A 20,619-nucleotide genomic window follows, 5' to 3' on the forward strand; every position below is an offset into this window, starting at 1 on the left:
TATGCCTGAGTCCATACAGATACAAATGGGAGAAGTTGTTTTTTTTTACAGAATAATTCCAAGCAAGTAGATAAGCCTTCCCCCAACAGGAGTTTAATTCCCTGATCTCCACTCTGAAGGTGGACTATATTAGTACCTTGCTTCCAAAGGATAAGTAGGTTAAGGGGCAAATACTAACTACAATGATGAATCTGGGCAAATCCAGATATTATGTACCCCAGATACATGATGCAAAAGGCACTTTTTCTCTAATATTCTTACCCTTCTCCCAGTCTAATCATCAGAAAAACCAGACTAACAGAATGGGAGATATTCTCCAGGATACCCAGTCAATACTCCTCAAGGCTGTCAAGGAACTAATGAAAAACTGTCAGACCACAGGAGACTGCAGAGATATGACAACTAATTGCACTGTGGTATCCTGGACTGCATCCTGGAACAGAGTAATGGAAAAATGGTGAAATTCACATAAATCTGGATTGTAATTAGTAATACATCAATGCAAGTTTCTTAATTTTGTCAAAAGTACATGGTAATGTGTTAAGGATGGTGAAAACAGGGTGGGGGAATATTGGAATTGTGCAATTTTTGCAACTTTGCTATAAATCTAAAGTTATTCCAAATTAGCCTGTCTGCCTATCCAGCTACCTACCTATAAATGACTGAAATTAATACCCTTACCAAACCACTAAGAAACCCTTGACCATTTTGAATATTTACCTTCTGAGACAAATTATTTGTTTATTAGAGGTAATACTGAAATTTGCCATCAGACTTGGGGGTAAATCCCCATTTAGTCATTCTTGTGGCTCCCTTGGACAAGTTTTAAATTTCCTTAAGTTATAACCTTGCTTTTTATAAAAAAGTTATGTAAAGCTGACAGGGAGAACCATATATTGCCTGTAATCTCTTACTACATACCTTAAACTGTCTTTCAATTAAAACTGCCCACTCTATTTTCCAGTTCTGGAAAGCTACAAGGTCATTTAAAAAACATCTCACGACTGTATCAAAAACAGGGGGCGGAGTGGAGAAACTCCCTGCCTTTTTTTTTTTTTTTAAGATTTTATTTATTTATTCGACAGAGATAGAGACAGCCAGCGAGAGAGGGAACACAAGCAGGGGGAGTGGGAGAGGAAGAAGCAGGCTCATAGCGGAGGAGCCTGATGTGGGGCTCGATCCCATAATGCCGGGATCACGCCCTGAGCTGAAGGCAGACGCTTAACTGCTGTGCCACCCAGGTGCCCCAACTCCCTGCCTTCTTATCAACATCTACAGACTGGCTGTGGAAGCCAGAATACAAAGGTAAGAGGGGAAACAAGACTTGTTTTACTTTTATAATTGTACCTAGAGATGGTCTTGTGTTTATAATTTGCCCTGAACTCAAACATTAGATATCATTCAAATAGTGTTTAGACAAAAGGATTCTAAATGAGAATTTAATTTAGCAGTTAAAGAGGACTGTTGTTCAGTGTTAAAAAGTCAAAGTTTTAAGTTAATTCAAGAAGCACAATATGGAGTGCTATTTTACCACATGAAATAAAGTGTGTGATGTTGTGGTAGGAAATATTCAACAAATCTGGGTTTTCTCCATTAAAAAGAAAGTCACAAAATTTTGAGTATCTAAGGTTATAGTTATAGTTGATCATGACTTTGGTATGTTTTAAACCAAGCATTCCTGTATAAACACAGGGTGATGTTATACAAAGGTAAATGAATATAAAAGAATTTAAAATGCACAATAAAAAGTAACAGGACTGTAATTAGCTTAAAAATGAACATTTACTCAGAGCTTAAAAATTCTAATTTATTTCTCACAAATGCCACTTGATGCTTGACTCACAGCTTTATTTACATTTGTCTACAGCATCATTTCCTCATGAAATGAACTAGTACAGCTTAGTTAAACCAAATGAAATCATAATCATCTGAATTGTCTGTAAACTATTAGCTAAATTTATAACCTTGCATTTGCTTAGTACAGCCAAAGTTTCAAATACAGAAAGCACAAGAATAAACCAATGGTAACATGTAGACTCTAGAAGATCATCTGGGCAATTTAGAAGGTGGACTTTCAAGAAGTCTGAGGCACAATTACAAGAGAGTAAAAGTTCTTGTGCAACCTACAGTAAACGTAGCAAAGAAAATTAAGACATACAAAAAAAACAAGGGGAAGTTCACTGTAAAAATATTATCAAAATACTTCTACATAAGATATTTTGCTTTCATCTTTAGATCAGTTGAGAAAAATCACTCATTTTAAAATAAAAAACAAATAATTTTGTTTGGTCTGTCTACTAAACACCTTAAAACTTTAAAATTTTTAATTGCAGTAGACAATAATTTAAAATTAAGGAAAAAAACAGAAAGTGGGTACTGATCCCCATGACAAAAAAATCCCCAAGCGCACTGTCGATTTCCCTTAATATACTTACCTTGCATTGCCACTGAAGATACTGCTAAGAGAAACCTTTCTGTTTTTAAGCCAGAGGACAAAATGGAGCTCAAGTCACCAGATTTTAATTTTGAGAAATAAAACAAACTCTGAAGTATTTTAAGCCATAAGTAATTTTAAGTGAATAGGAACAGTATTTTCTGCGTGTCATGCAGAAATAAGCATTTGTTACTCAAAAGAAAATTTTATGCAGTGTTTGAACATCTCAAGGCAAATAAATATTCACCTAAATTCACAATCTCTCTGTTGGCCTTTCAACCAGAGAAATACACTTCTGAAGCTTTCTTCAATTTGTTCCTCATTAACAATGATTTAACTTTGCACTACCATATGTGATAATTGGGTTTTTAAAGGTTATCACAGAGCTTCTTAAAATATTAAAAGATAAACATTTTGAAATATATGTTTTTCTCATCAATAATACCAGTAAAAAGAGGAACTGGTTTTACACTTTTGTTCAAGCTCATTTGTCAGGCAAGGAGAAATGAATAACATCCCTTTCCTTCTGCAATTCACAAGATTTTTCTTCATTAAATGTGGTGGTACAAAAAGTAAAACTGAGTAAGAGAGAGACAAAGATTCTAAGGCACCCTCAGCATAGGGAATTTCAAAATATAAGTTTTCAGTTGGCCGTTTTTTATTTTTTCTGATAAGAATCACTTTGACATAGATTAAAATAAACAGGTTGACTCCTTTTCCCAGATTAATATAAACAGATTGTTTCCAACTACTTTACCACAGTCTTGCCTCCATGCCCAAAGTTCAGGCAAGCCTAGGTTATCCTGTCTTCAGTCAAGAGACAGTTCACATTCGGAAATGAAAAAAACAAGAGTTCAAATTAGGAAACGAAGTACTTTGTCATAGCTGAAATGGTTTTAAGTGAAGCAAATGGTTGTAAATAATGAATGATAAATAGAGCATCTATTTGGGGACATTATGGCTTAAAATACTATTTACTTTAAATTTCACAAATAAACACAGCTGTATTGTTCTGAAAAGCAATGAAAGGCATGCACCTCTACTAGCAGATTTAGCACTTCTGACCAAGTAAGACACCAACTTCTTAAAAAATATGCTTCATGCACTGTACTGATTTTTTTTAAGATGTAAATTTTAATACATTATTTCTTTTTTGAACTTGAACGGGAACCAGATTGGGATGATCCAGAAGATGACCTGTGGTGCCTGTAAGACATAAGGACAAAGCAGATAATCTAGTAAGCTAGAGCTGGTTAACAAGCATTCATTCATAAGACTGAGAATATAATAAAAAATAAAACCTCGTTATGCTGGCAAAAAGAATAATTAAAATATAAGATACAAATGTATACACATAATCACTAACTAGTGTTTAGATGTTGGATGTGAGCCCAGTAATAGCATAACCGTAATTTAAAATCTCTATAATTTACAAGTATCTTCTCAAGATATAGCCACCTCTCAATTATTTAAGGTAATGAAGGAAAGCCTTGCAAAAATGTGTAAAATTACAGATAATATACAACAAAAGCATATAAACTTGGTAATGGAAGTGTGACTAAATCAATCCCTGTGATACACTGTAGTGTGTTAAGTCTACGTGTAAAACAAATACAGCAAGGCTTCTGTGTATATATTCATAAATAATTACATTTGGAAATCTAGGTCACATAAGATGATTGTACAATTAGTTATAGGGTTATATTCATGCAGCTAATATGAATAAGTCAATATATCAACCTGGGTAAAGTAGTGGTGTTCCGAGGGGTTGGCCCTGGGCTCAGGGTTGTTTAGTGTTTTCACCAATCACCTGGCTTATGGAATAGAGAACATGTTCATTAAGTTTAGATGACAACAAACTAGGGGGATTATATGTGGCTAAGATAAAAATTTGCAGAGTGGTAAGAAAGCACAGAATGAATTTCACTCAAGTACAGAGTAATTTTCTTACAAAGGAACAAATGCACAAAAACAACACTATAGTCGTGTGTAACCTTAATATCTAAACCTTAAAATGTGAAGCAAAATTAATCACTCTGTATAAGAAGGAATCATGAGGTAATCCTACCACTGAAACCAGCAATAATTAGATTCTACTTAATTCTTATTTTCGCAAGCTGAAAGGATATGGAAAATTTGCAAAGATCACAAAGGAAATCACTAAAATGCCTATATAATTAGACATTGAGAAAGTTAATGAAACTGAGTAATTAATTAGCCTGCTGCAGAAAAGGCTGACAAATGACACCTACACTCTCCAAATTTTAAAAATGTCAATATATTAAGGTGATCTAGTAAAGGTTTTTCTCTTAAAAAAAAAAAAGATTTGGACTGCAAAATGAAAAATGTATTAGCAACAAGAAAAATTTCCTTATATCCTCATAGATGAAGGGCACAAAACAATAATTGCTGTGGAAATGCATTTATACATATTTAAATGAGAAAAAGATTTCCAATGATCTAAAAGTCATTTTTTTTACTAGAGGCCCCAGAATTCTGATTTCTAATATTTAATGTAAAATTAATAACATAAATACATTTAAAAATCAACTTCTAAATTATTTCTACATACAGCCTCCGAATTACAATCTTAAAAGACAGAAATAACCGAGAGTTGGCTATAATAATCATATACGAAAATAAAAATTTAAACAATAAAATGACCGGATAGTGAAAGAGTGGTTTGATCTACAACTTTTCTAAGCAACCTGATCAAAGTACACAGGATAAACAAGTAATTAATGGTTTTGAAGTTCAAAGTTGAAAAGTGTAATTTAAAATTGGAACAAGGAGATAATGAAAATCTAATGCTTGACTAGGAAGTTTAATCTATTAAACACACTTAAGAACACCCATTCTTATTTCTACAGAAACCCAAACCTTTCAGGTGACCGTGATCTTGTTCGTCTTTTTTTGCGATCACCAGATGAAGAAGATCTAGAACGACTTCTCTTTCTGTTCCTCTCAGGAGATGATGATGAACTTGAGTAAGATCTTTTTCGTGGGGAAGAAGAGCCCCTGTGGGACCTGGAGCTGGATCTTCATTGATTGAGAAACAAATCAAACATTTCATTAAAAGAAGAAATGAGGCAGATCATTTAATTAACAGCTCCAAAAATAAACAGGATATAACAACTGAAAATTTTGTAAGAAGGAATACTTACTGCATACTCAACAGAAGACTTCTGGTTCAACCATGAAAACAATTCTATTTAAGTACAATTACTTTAATTTCATCTTTTTAACATTCTAAGTGTTCATCACTTATAATTAAAAATCAGCTTATTTCATTTTAAAGTATACATAAATAACAAAACCAAAAGGTAACTGCATTTGCATGGCTTTATATCTAGAAAACATCCTCCCATTTGGGAAACAAACTTGTATATCATACACAACTTCCCGAGGCAAATAAACAATTCCTTGAGGAATTATGCAACTTATTAGTTAAGTTGCTATACAAAAGGCAGGGATAGGGCACAGCAATGAGAAAGAACAGTAACTATTAAACTGCCAAATAATCAAAGAAAAATAAAACGAATTAACTTTAAAACTCTCATTTATATTAACAATCTTTATTTTTATGAAGGACTACTATTCATGAAGTATGAAGTGTTGACATTCACATGTTTCAGGTAGAAGTAAATGTGCAAATGTTTAAATGCAAATTTTCTTCATTTACATATTTTGGTTGAAGGAATTTAGCTCAAACTTCCCAAAAAATTCACCTTTGGGCTTAAAATAAAATCAGAAAGCCCAAAAGGAGAATTCTTTGGAAAGTTATAAGCAATGAAAAAAAAGTTTGGGAAGAACATGAAAGCTGTTCTGTAAATCTGAATTCTAGTACTTCCCAAAGGGAACTAGGATTTAAGGATCTTCACCTAAGAAGCACTCAAAAGATCTAAAACATTGATAATACATAATAACAATAAACTCACTTGCTCTCCATTTTGTATTGGCTTAATAAAAGCTTGCGTATCATTCTTTCTTCCTTTAGTGTTAAACTGCAATTGCCCTCTAATGCTACAGATTTGGCTCCACTAAGCAATTATTTTTACCAAAAAACTATCATTAACATCAGTGTGAATTTCCACACAAGTGGAATTTTAGTCGTTTTCTTATTCTTGTTAAATGCTTTAAATAAATGATCAATAAATCAACCTGAAGGGTAGCATATTTTGACCAAATTTAGGAATAAAACTTCAAGAAAATAAACACTAATGTTTCATTTGCTTATTCACAAATTGTTTCCCTATACAGGTTGGACTAAATGCAAACTGAAGTTAACAGTAATGCTTACTTAAGACCACATCCTACCTAGATTAACCAACCATATATATGTATTTTTTAACCAACCATACTTCTTAATTTAGTTTGTAAAATTTAAGAGGAATGTTTGTTCTATATATAGTATTTATGTATAACATTTTATATTTATAATTCTATAATATTTTGTATAATATTACCAAAAAATAGAAATATGAAACATTCCAGAAACTTTATCCGATGTAAATGACAAAACAGTTTCTGTAAATACTGAAACAATTGCCCTACAAAACAAAATCTGTTTTGAGGCAAGGTTAATTCTCTTCCTTTTAAGAACATAGTAAACTTTCTCTTTGCATATCTCTAATTTTATTTGAACTATTATTGCAAATATGACTTTAATGTACTAGAGATCTGGTGATAAGACTTGGCTCCATCTTCCTACTTCATCACATTTTAGCTAGCACAAAAATAACAATCGTTGCATTATGCAAAATAGTGATCTTAATTCAATCATGGGAATGTCTTGGCACACTGCTGGCAATGGAAACATCTCATGGTGAGAAAATTAAGCTGAGGCAAGTGCATTAGTTTTCTAATGCTAAAATAAAATTGACAAGTAGAAGCAAAATAAGGAAAAAAGCAGCAACGCCTTCTGCAGCCTTTAAATATTTTTTCTCTCTGCTTTACAGAGAGATGCTACCTCATTCACCTTGATTTCGACCCACGAGATCTCGAACGTTCTCTGGAACTGGAACGAGATCTTGACTGCGAACTGGAAGAACTTCTTGAACGGGACCTGGAACAACATGGAAGGATTTTTTTTTCCAGGACCACTTAAATGAACTTTGTGAAATGAACACTGAAAGAAAAATATATATTAGAATTCATTTTCATATAAAAAGACAACTATCTGAGATATATATTTTCAAAACATAGTATTTTAAGGTAACTAAAACATTTTATTAAATATTTATGCCCAAACTTAAGCTATTTTTTTTTTTAAAAATCAACTATCACTTTCCAAGTTTGACTAAATTACTCCAAAAATCACTCAAAATTGTACAAACAAAAACACTAAGCATTATCTCACTTCATTAATACTGAATACTTTCTTTTCACAAATAATTTTTAAAGCAACCCAGGACTTACACATCCAGGCATACTGAATGCTGCTGTTTATAATTTAACTTCTCTGATAGATCTCTATCAACTTCCCTAATAAAATTCCTTCTGTTTCCTTAGTCTCTAGCTAGTATGACACTTTAAGTATGACGACATGTGTATGTTTGTTTAATTGCTATGTTTTTCTGTCTACTCAAAGGTTAGAGAATTAAAGAGAAAATACATTAACAATCCTGTCATTGTCTTAGGTAATTATATTACTGAAAAATGATACAAGGGGAGATACAGCCCATTTAAATTTTAAAAATCACAAATGAAATAAAATTCACTTATTAACCTAATATATATCTTTAGTTTATCCCTTAAAATACCACTCTACAGAAAAAGATTACTATTATATTCACATCTTCAAATTACTATATTATCACTCCTGTAAGCTTTCAAGCTTTATAATACACAAACAAAAATTATCTAACTGTTAAGTACTCAATTAGCTAACACTTTTATCCCTAAATACCATTAAAATTCACGGCCTATGGCTTCGCTGCATCGTGAATAGAATTCTTCAAGGGAACACTGTCTTTATAAGGTACTGCTTTTGCTCACCTAAAATTTTCATTGTTGACTATGCAATCAGGTAATATTTATTGAAATTTTACATTACTAGCAAAATAATACTCAAGTACAACACCAACTAAATCCTCTTTTTCCTGGACATCTCAAAATCACGAGCATTAAGCCAACAGAACTAGTATGTCTGAATTTACTCCTTTATTCAAAATACCTCTATCAAAGTAAATTATTAAAACATTGTACATTAAGCAATGATTTAATTAGTATCTAGAAAATTTCTATACTAGACTTTAACATCATGAGTGTAAATATAATCTTCACTCAAAAGTTCCTAAATGTATACTACCTATTTAGATAATTAAGTATCACTATATGTAATGATTTAAATGAATTTTTAAAGTATTTTAAAAATGGCATGGTGTAAAAATGAACCAAGGAAGTTTCACATTAAAACTCTGCATTTCTGAAAATACTAGACAGTAACTTCACGGCACTAAGAAAAAATTATTTTGTAAATGTTGACTTGAATGAAATCTCTAAAATAAAAAGGAAAGCTTATTCAGTCAAGAAAATCAAAATTTATAAATAAAGAAGTTAGATACTGACATTTTGACTGGTGTTACCCTTGACCTGTACCCGTTTACCTGGACCTAGACCTTGAACTTGAGGGGGAGGATGAGCGTGATGAAGATCGTGAATGTGAAGATCGAGACTTTGAGCGACTTCGTCTATTAGATTTCTTTTTATTACTATCTTCTTCTTCACTGGCATCAAGATTATATTTTGAGAGATCGGCATCATCTTCATCCTCATCCTAACAAAAATTTAGTCAATTATTTAGACATTTGTATATTAATGCTATCTACTAGGAATAATGAACTGTTCTGTGTACTGGACATCTCCATATGGATATATGGTATCATCTACATCTCGGCAAATTCTCAATCCTAAAACTTGCCTACTATATTCCTCATCTCAGCTAAACAGATTTGACCATCTCAGACATTTCATCGAAGAAAACCTAAAAGTCGTACTTATTTCTTCTTTTTCTGTCACAATGTATTACCAAGTAAGCTGTCAAGAATTTTCAATTTTACCCCTTAAAAGTCCGTGAATCCCTCTTCTTTATCTTAGTTCACAATTTTGCTCTTTTCTCCAGTACATTACAGTATAATCTTTCACGCAGTCTCCCTAACTCTAGAAATCCAGTCTGCCTCCCCAATATCTCAATATATTGATAGTCACCACTCTGAAATCTATCAGATTTGTTTGATCTCATTTGTTAAGCTTTAAAAATTGTTTCACACTGATTTGTTTAGTTGCATTTGAGGGCTTCTTATGATCAGACCTCAAGTGCACCCTTAATCTGGATGTATACATCAGGCCATAAAACTTTATACTCGACTCACAGAATAAATACCACCTGACCTGATGGTGGGGTTTGTCCCTCTCACCACATTCTCCCCCCTGCTCTAACCACATTGGTTTATATATGATTTTTTGATGTTGCTTGTTTCTTTCCTACTTAAATGACTTTTCTTTGTTGTTCTCTGCCTGAAAGTGCTCTGACCACAGCACTTGTGGCCAGCACCTAGTATCATACTATCATTCAAGGTCTCAGCTCAAATTTCATCTCCTCAGAAATCTCTCCATCCACTGAAAACAAAGTAGCTCTTCTCATGATGTTACCACATTTATCTTTACGATGCCATTGCTATCTAAATTATCTCGTTCATTTATATCTTTCCCCTCTAAAATTGAAGTTCCAGTAAAAGAAGGATGGCTCTGTCTCCATTATTATTGCATCTCCAAAGCCAGAATAGTGCTGGCCAGAGCGAAGCTCAAAATCTTTTTGAGAACAAATGAATACATAAAGCATATCTTCGCTACTGCACAAATATCGTTGAAAAGATTTGTGTTATATCATAGCTCAAATAAGACTAAGGGGAAGTAAGACAAAGAAATCATTTACCTCATCTAATTTATATTTAGAAAGATCTTCATCCTCATCCTCTTCTTCTCCCTCAGATTCTTTATCTTCAACTTCCTTTAAAATAGATGCAGGACCAACTGCCTTCCCTCTGTATTTTTTCTTTTTACGTCCAAACTAGAGAAAAAGTTTCATATTTCTGTCAGCTTAAAATGTTTTAAAATTACTATTTTTCTAAGAAATTACTTTTATATATTTAAGTCAATATTTTCAAGTTAATTGTAACAATTATATATTTAAGTTAGGACTTCTTAAAAAATGGTAGGCTACTTTAAAGGATACAAAGTATACTTAGAAAAAGAATATACATTTATTGTTCCTTTGCATTTAAGATATTTTTTAACATGTTTTCTAATTTGTGTTCAACCTGCATATTAATGTATAGCTTACCTCATCATATTCACCATCAGATTCTTCTCTTTCTATATATTCAACATTTTCTCTTTCATTAAAACCACCACCATAGCCTAAAAAGGGAGGGGCATAAATTGTTACCCTATGACAATTCACTGAAATAACGAAAACATGTCAAAATCACCTCCAAGCAATAGAGGAAAAGAAAAATCTCATCAATGACATTTGCCTTAGCTAATTAAATTACTAGCTTAAAAAAAGCATATTAAAAAAACATCACTACGGGGTGCCTGGGTGGTTCAGATGGTTAAGCGTCTGCCTTCCGCTCAGGTCATGATCCCAGGGTCCTGGGATCGAGCCCCACATCGGGCTCCCTGCTTGGCGGGGAGCCTGCTTCTCCCTCTCCCTCTGCTGTTCTCCCTGCTTGTGCTCTCTCGCTCTGTCAAATAAATACATAAAATCTTAAAAAAAAAAAATCATTACAGAGAACCGTGTCAAAGTTAGATACTTTGGCTGAAAAAGCCCTGGTTGCTACATTTCTAGCTCTTCTCAATTTCAAAATGTCCTGTATGACTTAGAGTATGCATGGAATACATGGGTGGAAAACATCTCCTTAAATTCTATGCTATAACCAAGTTTTGAAACTAGTTTCTTTTGTACTTTATAATTCTTCTGGGAGGAGTGGGTTCAGTAAGAACTAAGAATCAAATTTCACTGATTACCAGTTGCAGACAGACTGTATTTTTCTGGTATGTTGAAATTTTGCTAGGTTAAAATGTAGCTAGGGTTTGGAATATTCCTAATTATATAAACAAATACGATGACATAATAAAGGACATCCAAATTGGTTTTAATACTATTTTTAATATATTGTTCAAAGTCACTCAGGTTCAGTGAAGTAGGCAGTAAATTTTTAAACTGAAAATACTCTATTAAAAAGTAATCAAGATCAGCAAACCACTATTCTTTGATGTCACAACGAACATCTACAATTGGACCGACAGTTTTTTGACACAGGCTGAAGAGAAACTGGAGTTAGTTTTAGAGAAAGAGAGTGAGATTTTGAATAAATCTCCCACTAAAAAAAAAATGGACATATGCAGGCAAGAGGAACATTACCTAACTACTACTGTGCATACTGCAGAGCAGTACCAGCACATAGAGGCAGTGATTCCAATTTAAGGATTTCATGAACGAGCAACACTAAATAAATTTATGAAACAAAGAAGTATTTTTAAAGAATTTAGGATATGTGGCTTTAAAATTACCAATCATGGGCATTTAAAAAAATGATCAATTACCCTATCATCATTTTATAAGACACACAAATAGAAGGGATTTAACTGTCCCAAGAAAATAATTTACTAAATTTAACTTTCTTAAAAAAAAAACATTAATCTTGTCTTCATTATAGTTTAAACCAGTGAAAACTGCAATTGTGTAGGTGCTTATCCCTCAAATACTTGCTTGTGATCCCTTTCCTCCTCCTCCTACCTTATTTCAGAGACAATATGGACTTCAATTATATTATACAAGAACTTTCTTTCGCTTCTGTACATGACATACACATGAAGAGGGTATTAAATACCATTAACAACTTTTCCTTAGTAAAATCTTGCCTCTAGCTTTTCAGAAATTAAATATAAAAAGAGAAACACAAATACAAATGAGTATATGCTGAACCTCAAGAAAACAGCTCATATTCAATGATAATTTTAGATTACAAATACTGTGGAAAGTTATAATCCACTATAGTTTCTTACCTCTAGATATATTTAATATTGTATCAATATGTCCTGAGATTAAGGTATGAGTAGTGTAAAACACAACAAATTTTAAAAGATAACTAAAAATAAAGATCTAAGCTTCAAAGTACTTAGAAGTAGGAGAAAAACAAAAAAAACTTTCACAGGATCTAGATGGAAAATAAGTCATTTTAAGTCATTTTAAGAGATGATTAATAATAAAGATCTAAATTCTAAAAACTTAAAAGGAGAAAATCTAAAACAAAAACAAAACAATCCACAGGATTTATATGGGAATTAATTCACATATAAAAAAAGGGAAGTGAACAAATATAATGCAATAGCATGATTATCTTCAGGTTAGCAGTACAGAAAAACACCTGATAAACTAGACTGTTTATATGTGGAAACATGTAAAAATATTAAAACAATTCTATTTAAAATCCAATAGTTGGGCTTCTAGAGTTCTTTGTTCACATTTAAGTAATTTGCAACTGAAAAATGACCTGGTAAATAAATTATTGCAGGATTTAAAAAATGAACTGTAATTCAGAAGTAATTTTGCATAGGTATGTACGTATAATTAATTTTTTTTAAGATTTTATTTGAGAATATGGGAAAGAGAGAGAACACGAACAGGGGTAGGGCAGAGGGAGAGGCAGACTCCCCACTGAGCAGGGAGCCCAATGTGGGGCTCGATTCCAGGACCCCAGGATCATGACCTGAGCTGAAGGCAGCCACTTAACTGACAGAGCCACCCAGGCACCCTGTAAAATTACTTTAAAATGAATATCATAGCAAAGATAAAGCTAGTCTCATGTTCTCATACAGGCTACAGAAGAACAACTTAATTTTTGAAAACAAGGACATTACTGAAGTATAAACTATTCAAAACTAGGAGAATGGCTAAGTAAATTATTTGTATAATTATTTGAAGGGATAATGCAGAAGTCAGCAATCTTTCAGTAGCACATCAAGTTTTCTTTTACTCAAACTATCCCATACTTAGTAAATGTTTCCCAGAACCTCAGACTTCCTTATTAAAAATAGTGAAGAGACACTGGAGAGCAATGCTTAGGTTATTTTCACACCTTCAACTGTGACCAGCAAAGATAACTAGTTATAGCCAGAGAAGTGGGAAGGGGTCAAGACACCAGAATCACAGAAAAAAATACTGAGTAAAGGAAAAGTGATAAGACATCAAACTTTGAGGACTTCAGTTTCTCTTGCAATAGTGAAACTTTAAAGGAAGAGTCATAAAATAGGTCAGAGAATATGAATAGATATAAGGCTTTTTGGGAATACAATTTAAAAAACTGTTAAATGTTTTGGACTTTATCCTAAAAAAAGTTTTAAACCAATGAAGTTTTTACTTTGGAAAACAAAACAAAACATCTCTGGCTGCCAATGGGGTGAGCGGGGGGAGGGCACAGAGTATGTACAGATAACAACTAAGGGGCTATTTCTCCAAGACAAGATATAGTGGTATTCCTATCTAGGAAAGTGGTGGAAAATAATTTTGGGGGGAATAGAGGAGAAATGAAGGAGTTATTAAGCACATCTAGATTTCTGGCTTATGCAACAAGCATATGGTGGGTAGAACTAATCCTGAGAAAGAGATCACTAGAAGAGGGCCAGGTCCTGGGGGAAAATCATGAGTTCAGTTTGGATATAATAAGTTTGACATTTACATGACAATGTTGAATAGGCAGCTGAATATATATATATATATGGGTCAAAGAAATCTCAGCTGAAGACATACATCTGAGTATTATGGTGTGCCAAAGATTAAACTTAGGGCTTAGAAAAAAATGCCCAGAAAATAAAGAGCAAAGAAAGAAAACTTAGAGACTGGACCTTGAAGAAACTCAACAAACATTCTGTGGCCAGGCAGAAGATGATTAATCTAAGGACACAAACTACCAGAGGTATGGGGAGAAAAAAGATCAAAAAGATGAAACACATAATTCAGAGGTGAAGGCAGGGAAAAAAAGGGAGACTCTTATTAGAAGGCCCCAATCTACCCAATCAATACAAAGGCCACGAATGAAAAGAGCGGGGTAAAATTTTTGAGGATTGAAAAAGAAAAAATATCTAGGAAATTGGACTATAATCTCACATGAGAGAACATTATTAAAAAAAAGGGGGGGGGATAAAACAAGAATTTCTGTGGGCAGTCTTGATGGCATAGGTCCAGATGATTCTGGAAGGGCTAATGGGTCTCATATCCCCAGAAACCACACAGTGGAAGCAGTCTGAAGTTCTCAAGGAAAGGAAAACAGGGAAGTAGTTTACTAAGTCTAAGTCTGACAATGATAACTATATATAGAAGGAAGCCTTTGATTATATGTTGTATGAATCACTACATGATAAAATCAGATTTGATGATGTGGTTGGGCTTATTGCTGATAACTGAAAAACTACATTCTATTAGGTAATTATTTTCATCTCACCACAGAGAACACACAGAGCCAATAGTAACCTATTACTTAGGCCAATGGTTACCAAACACCACCCAAATCACCTACAGATTTTTGGGACACACACCCAAAGAGCTTTCATAGTTCTACTTTGAAATCTGTTTTTAAAAAAGTTCCTCAAATGACACCAAGGCACAGCCAAATTTGAGTATTACTGCCTAACCTTTAGACAACTACCTTAAAAAGGTGCCTCTCTGCCCTTCCTAATGCCACTGTTTGTTAGCACAGGACTTATAAACTGGGATATTATTAAACAAAAGACTTTTTCGGGTATGAGAGAAAAATATCAAGATAAAAACCTAAGAGCAGAACAGCCAGAATCCTCAACTACTGTGCTCTTATAAGAGAATGTGATAGAACTGTCAATTAATTTTTAGTTATCTTAAAATCATTTAGTTAGAATTTGATTATATTTTACCTGTTCTTTCTTCTAACTTAGCATACTTTGGAGTATTACACATGTTACACTCTGATCTTCTGGCCCAATTCACATTACTGCATCTTTAGAAAAGAAAAATACCAAATTAATAGGCTATAATACAATGTAAGAAAAAAAGTAAATTTTTAGACATTCTAGAATTTTAAAATAAAAACTTGGATGAAATCACCACCATAAAGAAATGCTTAAGAACACCGCAAAGAAAATGTACCAGTAGGCTTACATTTTCTGAAGAGAAAATATGGATTCCAACAAGACTGAACTATCTAAGCAGAGAAGAAAAGCTATACAGTTTGAAGAGTGCCTTTGTAATTTTTTTCAAAAATGAAGCAAATAATACCTAGAGATTTTGATGCCTCAGGGGGAAAATTTGTTTTAAATTGAAGGTTTCACTAATTTTTCAGTCTCCAAACTCACCTCAAAGAACAGTAAAGTTATCCCTTCCAAATAAAGTTAAATTTTTTTTTTGAAGTGCAAGCACTGAATTTCACGGCATTTCAGATCAAGTGACTTAATCTGTTGGAGAATTCTCCAATATAAATTTAACATCTATAGGATCAGAAATTTATGTAAAACCCTCTTCTGATTCAGTCCTTTTTCATAGATGTGATTCATTTGCACAACAGAAAAGATGGAAGTTGGAAAAAATCTACACAGAACTTGAAAATCGAAAGTATTAAGAAAAACTACCTAACGAGATATAGTTATGGCAAACAACTTATGATTCTAAAACTACTTTGTAAACAGGCAAAATGAATTTTGCAGTGTATTTCGTATTAATGATGGAGGCTGAAAATTTTTGAGATTTTTCAATAATAGAAAGTAGGTTTTGGTAGTTTTAAACAGCCCTTTTTTCTGGAATGCAAGCTTACCTTAAGCATTCACTTACTAGTATACATAATCCATCACAATAAAAACGACTACTACCATTAAAAAAATAGAATTTAAAAATTCTTTATACTTCTCTATCAGACACAGACTAAACAATCAATGTATGTTTGATTTAAAGGTTTCCCTGGTTTGTCAATGTGACTAGTAAGAATTGGAAATATTGACAAATAGTGGCTAGACATATTATTATGGAAGAAAAAGTGGATAATTTAAAACACATACGTTTTGCACTGCCAGTCATTAGCACTAAAAAGGCCTCGGCTCTTTTCTGCAAGTGTCTTCCCTATTTCAGTACCCCCAGCTTTCATCATCTTAGCCTCAGTTGTTTTCTCTGAAAATAGGAAAATAATGCATTATGAATCTGGGGAAATTAAAAAGATGATCTGTATACAGTGGTAACAGAAGCTTTCTTAAATGCTTACCCCGACCACATCTATTACAGCTGGTTCTTCTGGCAAAGTTTACATTCCCACATCTGAAAATTAAAAAAAAAAAAAAAAAAAAAAAAAAAAAAAAAAAGACATTATATAAATTTACAGAATTTTAAAAATTCTATATACAAATTTTTAAGCATGTCCTCAATATATACCTGCATCCAGAACTTCTAACACCATCTCAAATTACAAAACAAACAAAAACAAAAAAGCAGCCCCACCCCCAATCCTTGCAATTTAGGTTGAAAAAATGTAATATTTAAAATCACAAGTCCAGGATAAGAAACCTCCAATCTTTCACTAACTGGTTATGTGATCCTGGTTAGTCATTTAGGATCTGTGTATTTCAGCGTTCTATTAGCACCTATCATCGATTATAACAAAATCCCCCTGGCAAATGACTTGAGATAGGACTCTACTTCAACAATTACTGTGAGGCACCGAGACTTAAAATAAAATGAAACAGCTTGAAAATAAATCCTAGTATAGAAAATAAGAAGATATATACAAAAAAGTATTAAGTATTATAAGAAATACATAATACTAAAGATGGACCAAGGGGGAAAATAAAGATAAATCAGAGATGGCTTCATGGATCTTGACAAAATCATCTTTTTATAATGGAATCTAAGGAAAGAAGATAGATTATACTAACTAAAAATATAAATAGGTTCAGTAATTACAAGGAAATGGGAGTTTTCTGGGAGTATTTATCAAACTTCTGAAACCTAGTTGAAAAAAATAACAACCACAACCAATAAACTCAACACAGTGCAACACAGTATCACTTTATGTTTATATTCAGCAAACTTAATTAAAAACAAGAAAACTATCAGGTTCACTAACAGTGGTCTTAAAAGTGCATCTGTATAGAATCACATGCAAAGCTTAAATTTTTAAAAGTTGATTACTTTTCTTTTAGGTGTTATACTAGAATGAAATAAACGTGAATTATGAAATGGGCACTAACCTGAGCACACCATATAATTTTTATACCTTTTTTCCCCATAAAAAATATGCCTTATGACCCAAATAAGCATTGAAAATATATCATGAATATACAAACTGTAGAAATAATACTCTATTCACCTAATTGTAATGGAGTTGAATGTACTCTTAGACCTACTTCAAATATTTGCATTTGCTGTCATGACACCATCAAAGACACATCATTCCACAAGTAACCAACAACACAAAAATCACAAGTTGTTTAACTTTTGAAAGTTTTCAATAGTATCACTTACAGCAATGCTTATTCACAGCATATGAATTTGTTCTATTATATACTGTCAGGCAGACCTGACTCTTCAGATCATCCCAGTCTTTATGCAAATAAGCCATCCATTTATTATGAAATAAACACAACAATACTTCATTTAAACTACTTAAAGTGTGGATAGAAGTCAAATGTTGGGGAAATATGGATTTAATGCCCTTAAAGGACAGTAAGTGATTTAACTTTTCTAAAACTGCTATCAACAGCTATCAATTAAGAGTATTCACATTTGGTATATTTCATTGCTCTACAATTTTTGGACAATTACTTTCCTTGTATTTCCAAATAGGTACATTTGACCACCCTTCAAAAGAATCTGGCACTTTAATAGAGCACACTGGCTTCAGCAACAATGTCAAAAAGCTCAGCCACTAAAACACGTGCTTCTCTGCTGCCAGGAATCTCCAGGGCTGAGCAGGCAAAAACACAGGCCTCTCGCCTTTCGGCTCTAACGAGGCGAAAGGTTCAACTCTTGTGGCGAAATTAAAGATCAATAAAGAGAAAAATATCAGAACTTCCTAAATCAAAGAAGGTTAGTGTTCAGGGGTGGGGGGCGTACGAACAGTAGGGAAGAAAGCTGAAATTAAAAACAAAACAAACAAACAAAAAAAAACAAGGCAAATCATGAGAATCAAAAAGACGAGTTCAAGAAAGGAGCTTCCCGCGAACGAGAGTAAAGTTCTGCAGGAAAAAGTCACGTGGGGCATATCCAATAGCAAGCTGGCCTGGACTCTGGAGATTTCCTTATCGCTGAAACCCGGCCGAGGCGGGGGTGGGGTGTGGGGGCAAAAGGTAGGCCATCTCGCTCTCGAAAAAGAGGGGCTGCTTTGGAGAGACAATGTCGAGGAAACTTGGAAACATACTCAACACAAAGGCTCCCGAAAGAGCTCATCGAGAAGAGACTGGAGCCTCCTTCCCGCCTGGGAGCTGGCGGTTCGCCGCCTCAACCCGGCTTGAGGTACCGGAGACCGTAAAAACGGAAAACGCCGAGCGAACCTGGGAAAGCTTCCACTGATAAACCCTGCCCCAATTCGGGACCCTTCACGAACTCACTTTTTGTCAGGGCAAATCCAGTCACCGTCACTGACTCGGAAATTCTTGGTCGACATCTTGGACGCCGCCACCACAGCCACCCGCAGCTACGTCTTCGCAGGAGGAAGCGGGCTGGGGACTTTCGGCACTCTGGGGCTGTCCCCACGACGCCTGACTCCGACGCACCACTGCACCAGGGCTTGATAGTGAGGACACTCGGCCGGGATTGAATGTGAACGTTCTAGTCCAGAGTAAGATGCGTGTGCGATTGTTTCCTGGCCGAAAGAGTTATGGTACAAATGTATTCTCTGGAGCTAAACTAACAGGCGCCGCAGGGTCAGCCCAGGCGGGAGGCCTTCGTGGCACTGGAAGCCTCGGAGAGCCCCCTACAGGCGGGAGGACCCGAAAGGAAAATATTTCCGCTCATATGGGCGGAGCTAGGGAGCCTAGGCGGAAGTGACTGTAATCGGATTTGCGTTTGGGACCGCGGGCTCAGGCTAGGTTTAGTGGATAAGGTATGGTGGGTTAGTTAAGTATTTGTAGAAACTGTTTTAATAAAGGATTGAGAACTCTGTTCTTTAATTATGCACACAGCACACGGATATCATTTAGAAACTTACTGTTTTTTGACACATACGTGGATACAACGGATAAGCAATGTACACGTGGGAACCGACCAGTAATTTTAGAACTAGGGTATTGCCAATATTGTTAAAATTATCTGTGTCTTTTACCCCTTGCTTCCTTCCAGGGGTAACACTCTCCTCTATTTTGGGTTTATTCTTTCGCTTTTTAAAATTTTATGTTTATAAACTGTTGAGCTTTACAAGGATAGTAGGTTGTTATGTAATTTGCAGCTCCCTCCCTCCCCTCAACTGTACTTCCAAATTGGTTTTAGGTTGTTAAATATGTTTGCTTGTACCTGTAGTTCCTTAATTTTACTGCTGTATACTGATAATATTTCTTTGTGTGACAGTTTATCCCTTCTATTTATCAGGTTTGTCATTACAAACCCTAGTATAAACATTCTAATGCATGGTTTCCTGTACCAAAATGCAAGAATTTAGGAGTACAACATATACCTAGAGAGAATATTCTCAACTACTTCCTAGTATTTAATAACTGCTTTAAAGTCTGATAATTTTAACATCTTAGTCATTTAGGGGTTGGCAGCTGTTGATTTTATTTTTCCTCGAGAACTGGTTATATTTTCCCATTTCTGTATTGATTAATTCTCTTTGTTGAGTAATTGTAGTTTTTATCTTAGACATTTTGAATATTATGTTGCATAGACTCTGGGTCCTGTTAAAAGCCTTTGGGGGAATACTGATCATTTTGTTTTGTTTTAGGAGGTGATCAATCCAGTTTGAGTCAGTTCCACAAGTTTAGTCTCACTTTCTGTGTGCTGGTCCCTATCAGTTCAGTTTTCAAAGGCTTTGTTACTTTGCTTTGAGTCCGTCCTATACATACTACACTCGGGGATTATTTTGGAACTTGGGCAGTACATTAGTTCCCCCTTATTTGCAGTTTTGCTTTCCCTGGGTTCATTTACCTGTGATCAACTGTGAGAAGCAGATGAT

The 20,619-nt window shown here is 34.1% G+C and overlaps 1 protein-coding gene and 1 long non-coding RNA gene across 9 annotated transcripts in view; one reads left to right on the forward strand and one right to left on the reverse strand.

The window, feature by feature from the left end:
- Nucleotides 1–1,793: 1,793 nt before the first annotated feature.
- ZRANB2 (zinc finger RANBP2-type containing 2) lies at nucleotides 1,794–19,195 on the reverse strand. Of its 3 annotated transcripts, none has more exons than XM_045802021.2 (11): nucleotides 19,061–19,195; nucleotides 16,720–16,772; nucleotides 16,520–16,628; nucleotides 15,386–15,468; nucleotides 10,779–10,855; nucleotides 10,371–10,505; nucleotides 9,043–9,212; nucleotides 7,413–7,499; nucleotides 5,315–5,473; nucleotides 4,175–4,248; nucleotides 1,794–3,640 (listed from the first exon to the last, which is right to left on the reverse strand). In XM_045802021.2, the coding sequence occupies exons 1-10, from the start codon at nucleotides 19,114–19,116 to the stop codon at nucleotides 4,215–4,217; spliced, it is 963 nt and encodes a 320-aa protein (XP_045657977.1). In that variant the 5' UTR covers nucleotides 19,117–19,195; the 3' UTR covers nucleotides 1,794–3,640; nucleotides 4,175–4,214. The 3 variants fall into 3 exon arrangements, 2 of the variants coding, with proteins under 2 accessions (XP_045657977.1, XP_045657976.1); XR_006780433.2 differs by having other exon boundaries at nucleotides 3,549–3,640; nucleotides 4,175–4,244; XM_045802020.2 differs by lacking the exon at nucleotides 4,175–4,248.
- A 222-nt stretch (nucleotides 19,196–19,417) lies between these two features.
- LOC123795315 (uncharacterized) overlaps nucleotides 19,418–20,619 on the forward strand; it is a 139,523-nt gene continuing 138,321 nt past the window's right edge. For all 6 annotated transcript variants that reach the window (XR_015726264.1, XR_015726265.1, XR_015726269.1 and 3 more), the window contains exon 1: nucleotides 19,418–19,554. This is a non-coding gene — a long non-coding RNA (uncharacterized LOC123795315). The remainder of the gene's footprint in view (nucleotides 19,555–20,619) is intronic.

Source organism: Ursus americanus, chromosome 12 (assembly GCF_024610735.1).
Source record: "Ursus americanus isolate L20-20 chromosome 12, mUrsAme1.1.p, whole genome shotgun sequence".
In the NCBI taxonomy this organism is placed as follows: domain Eukaryota; kingdom Metazoa; phylum Chordata; class Mammalia; order Carnivora; family Ursidae; genus Ursus; species Ursus americanus.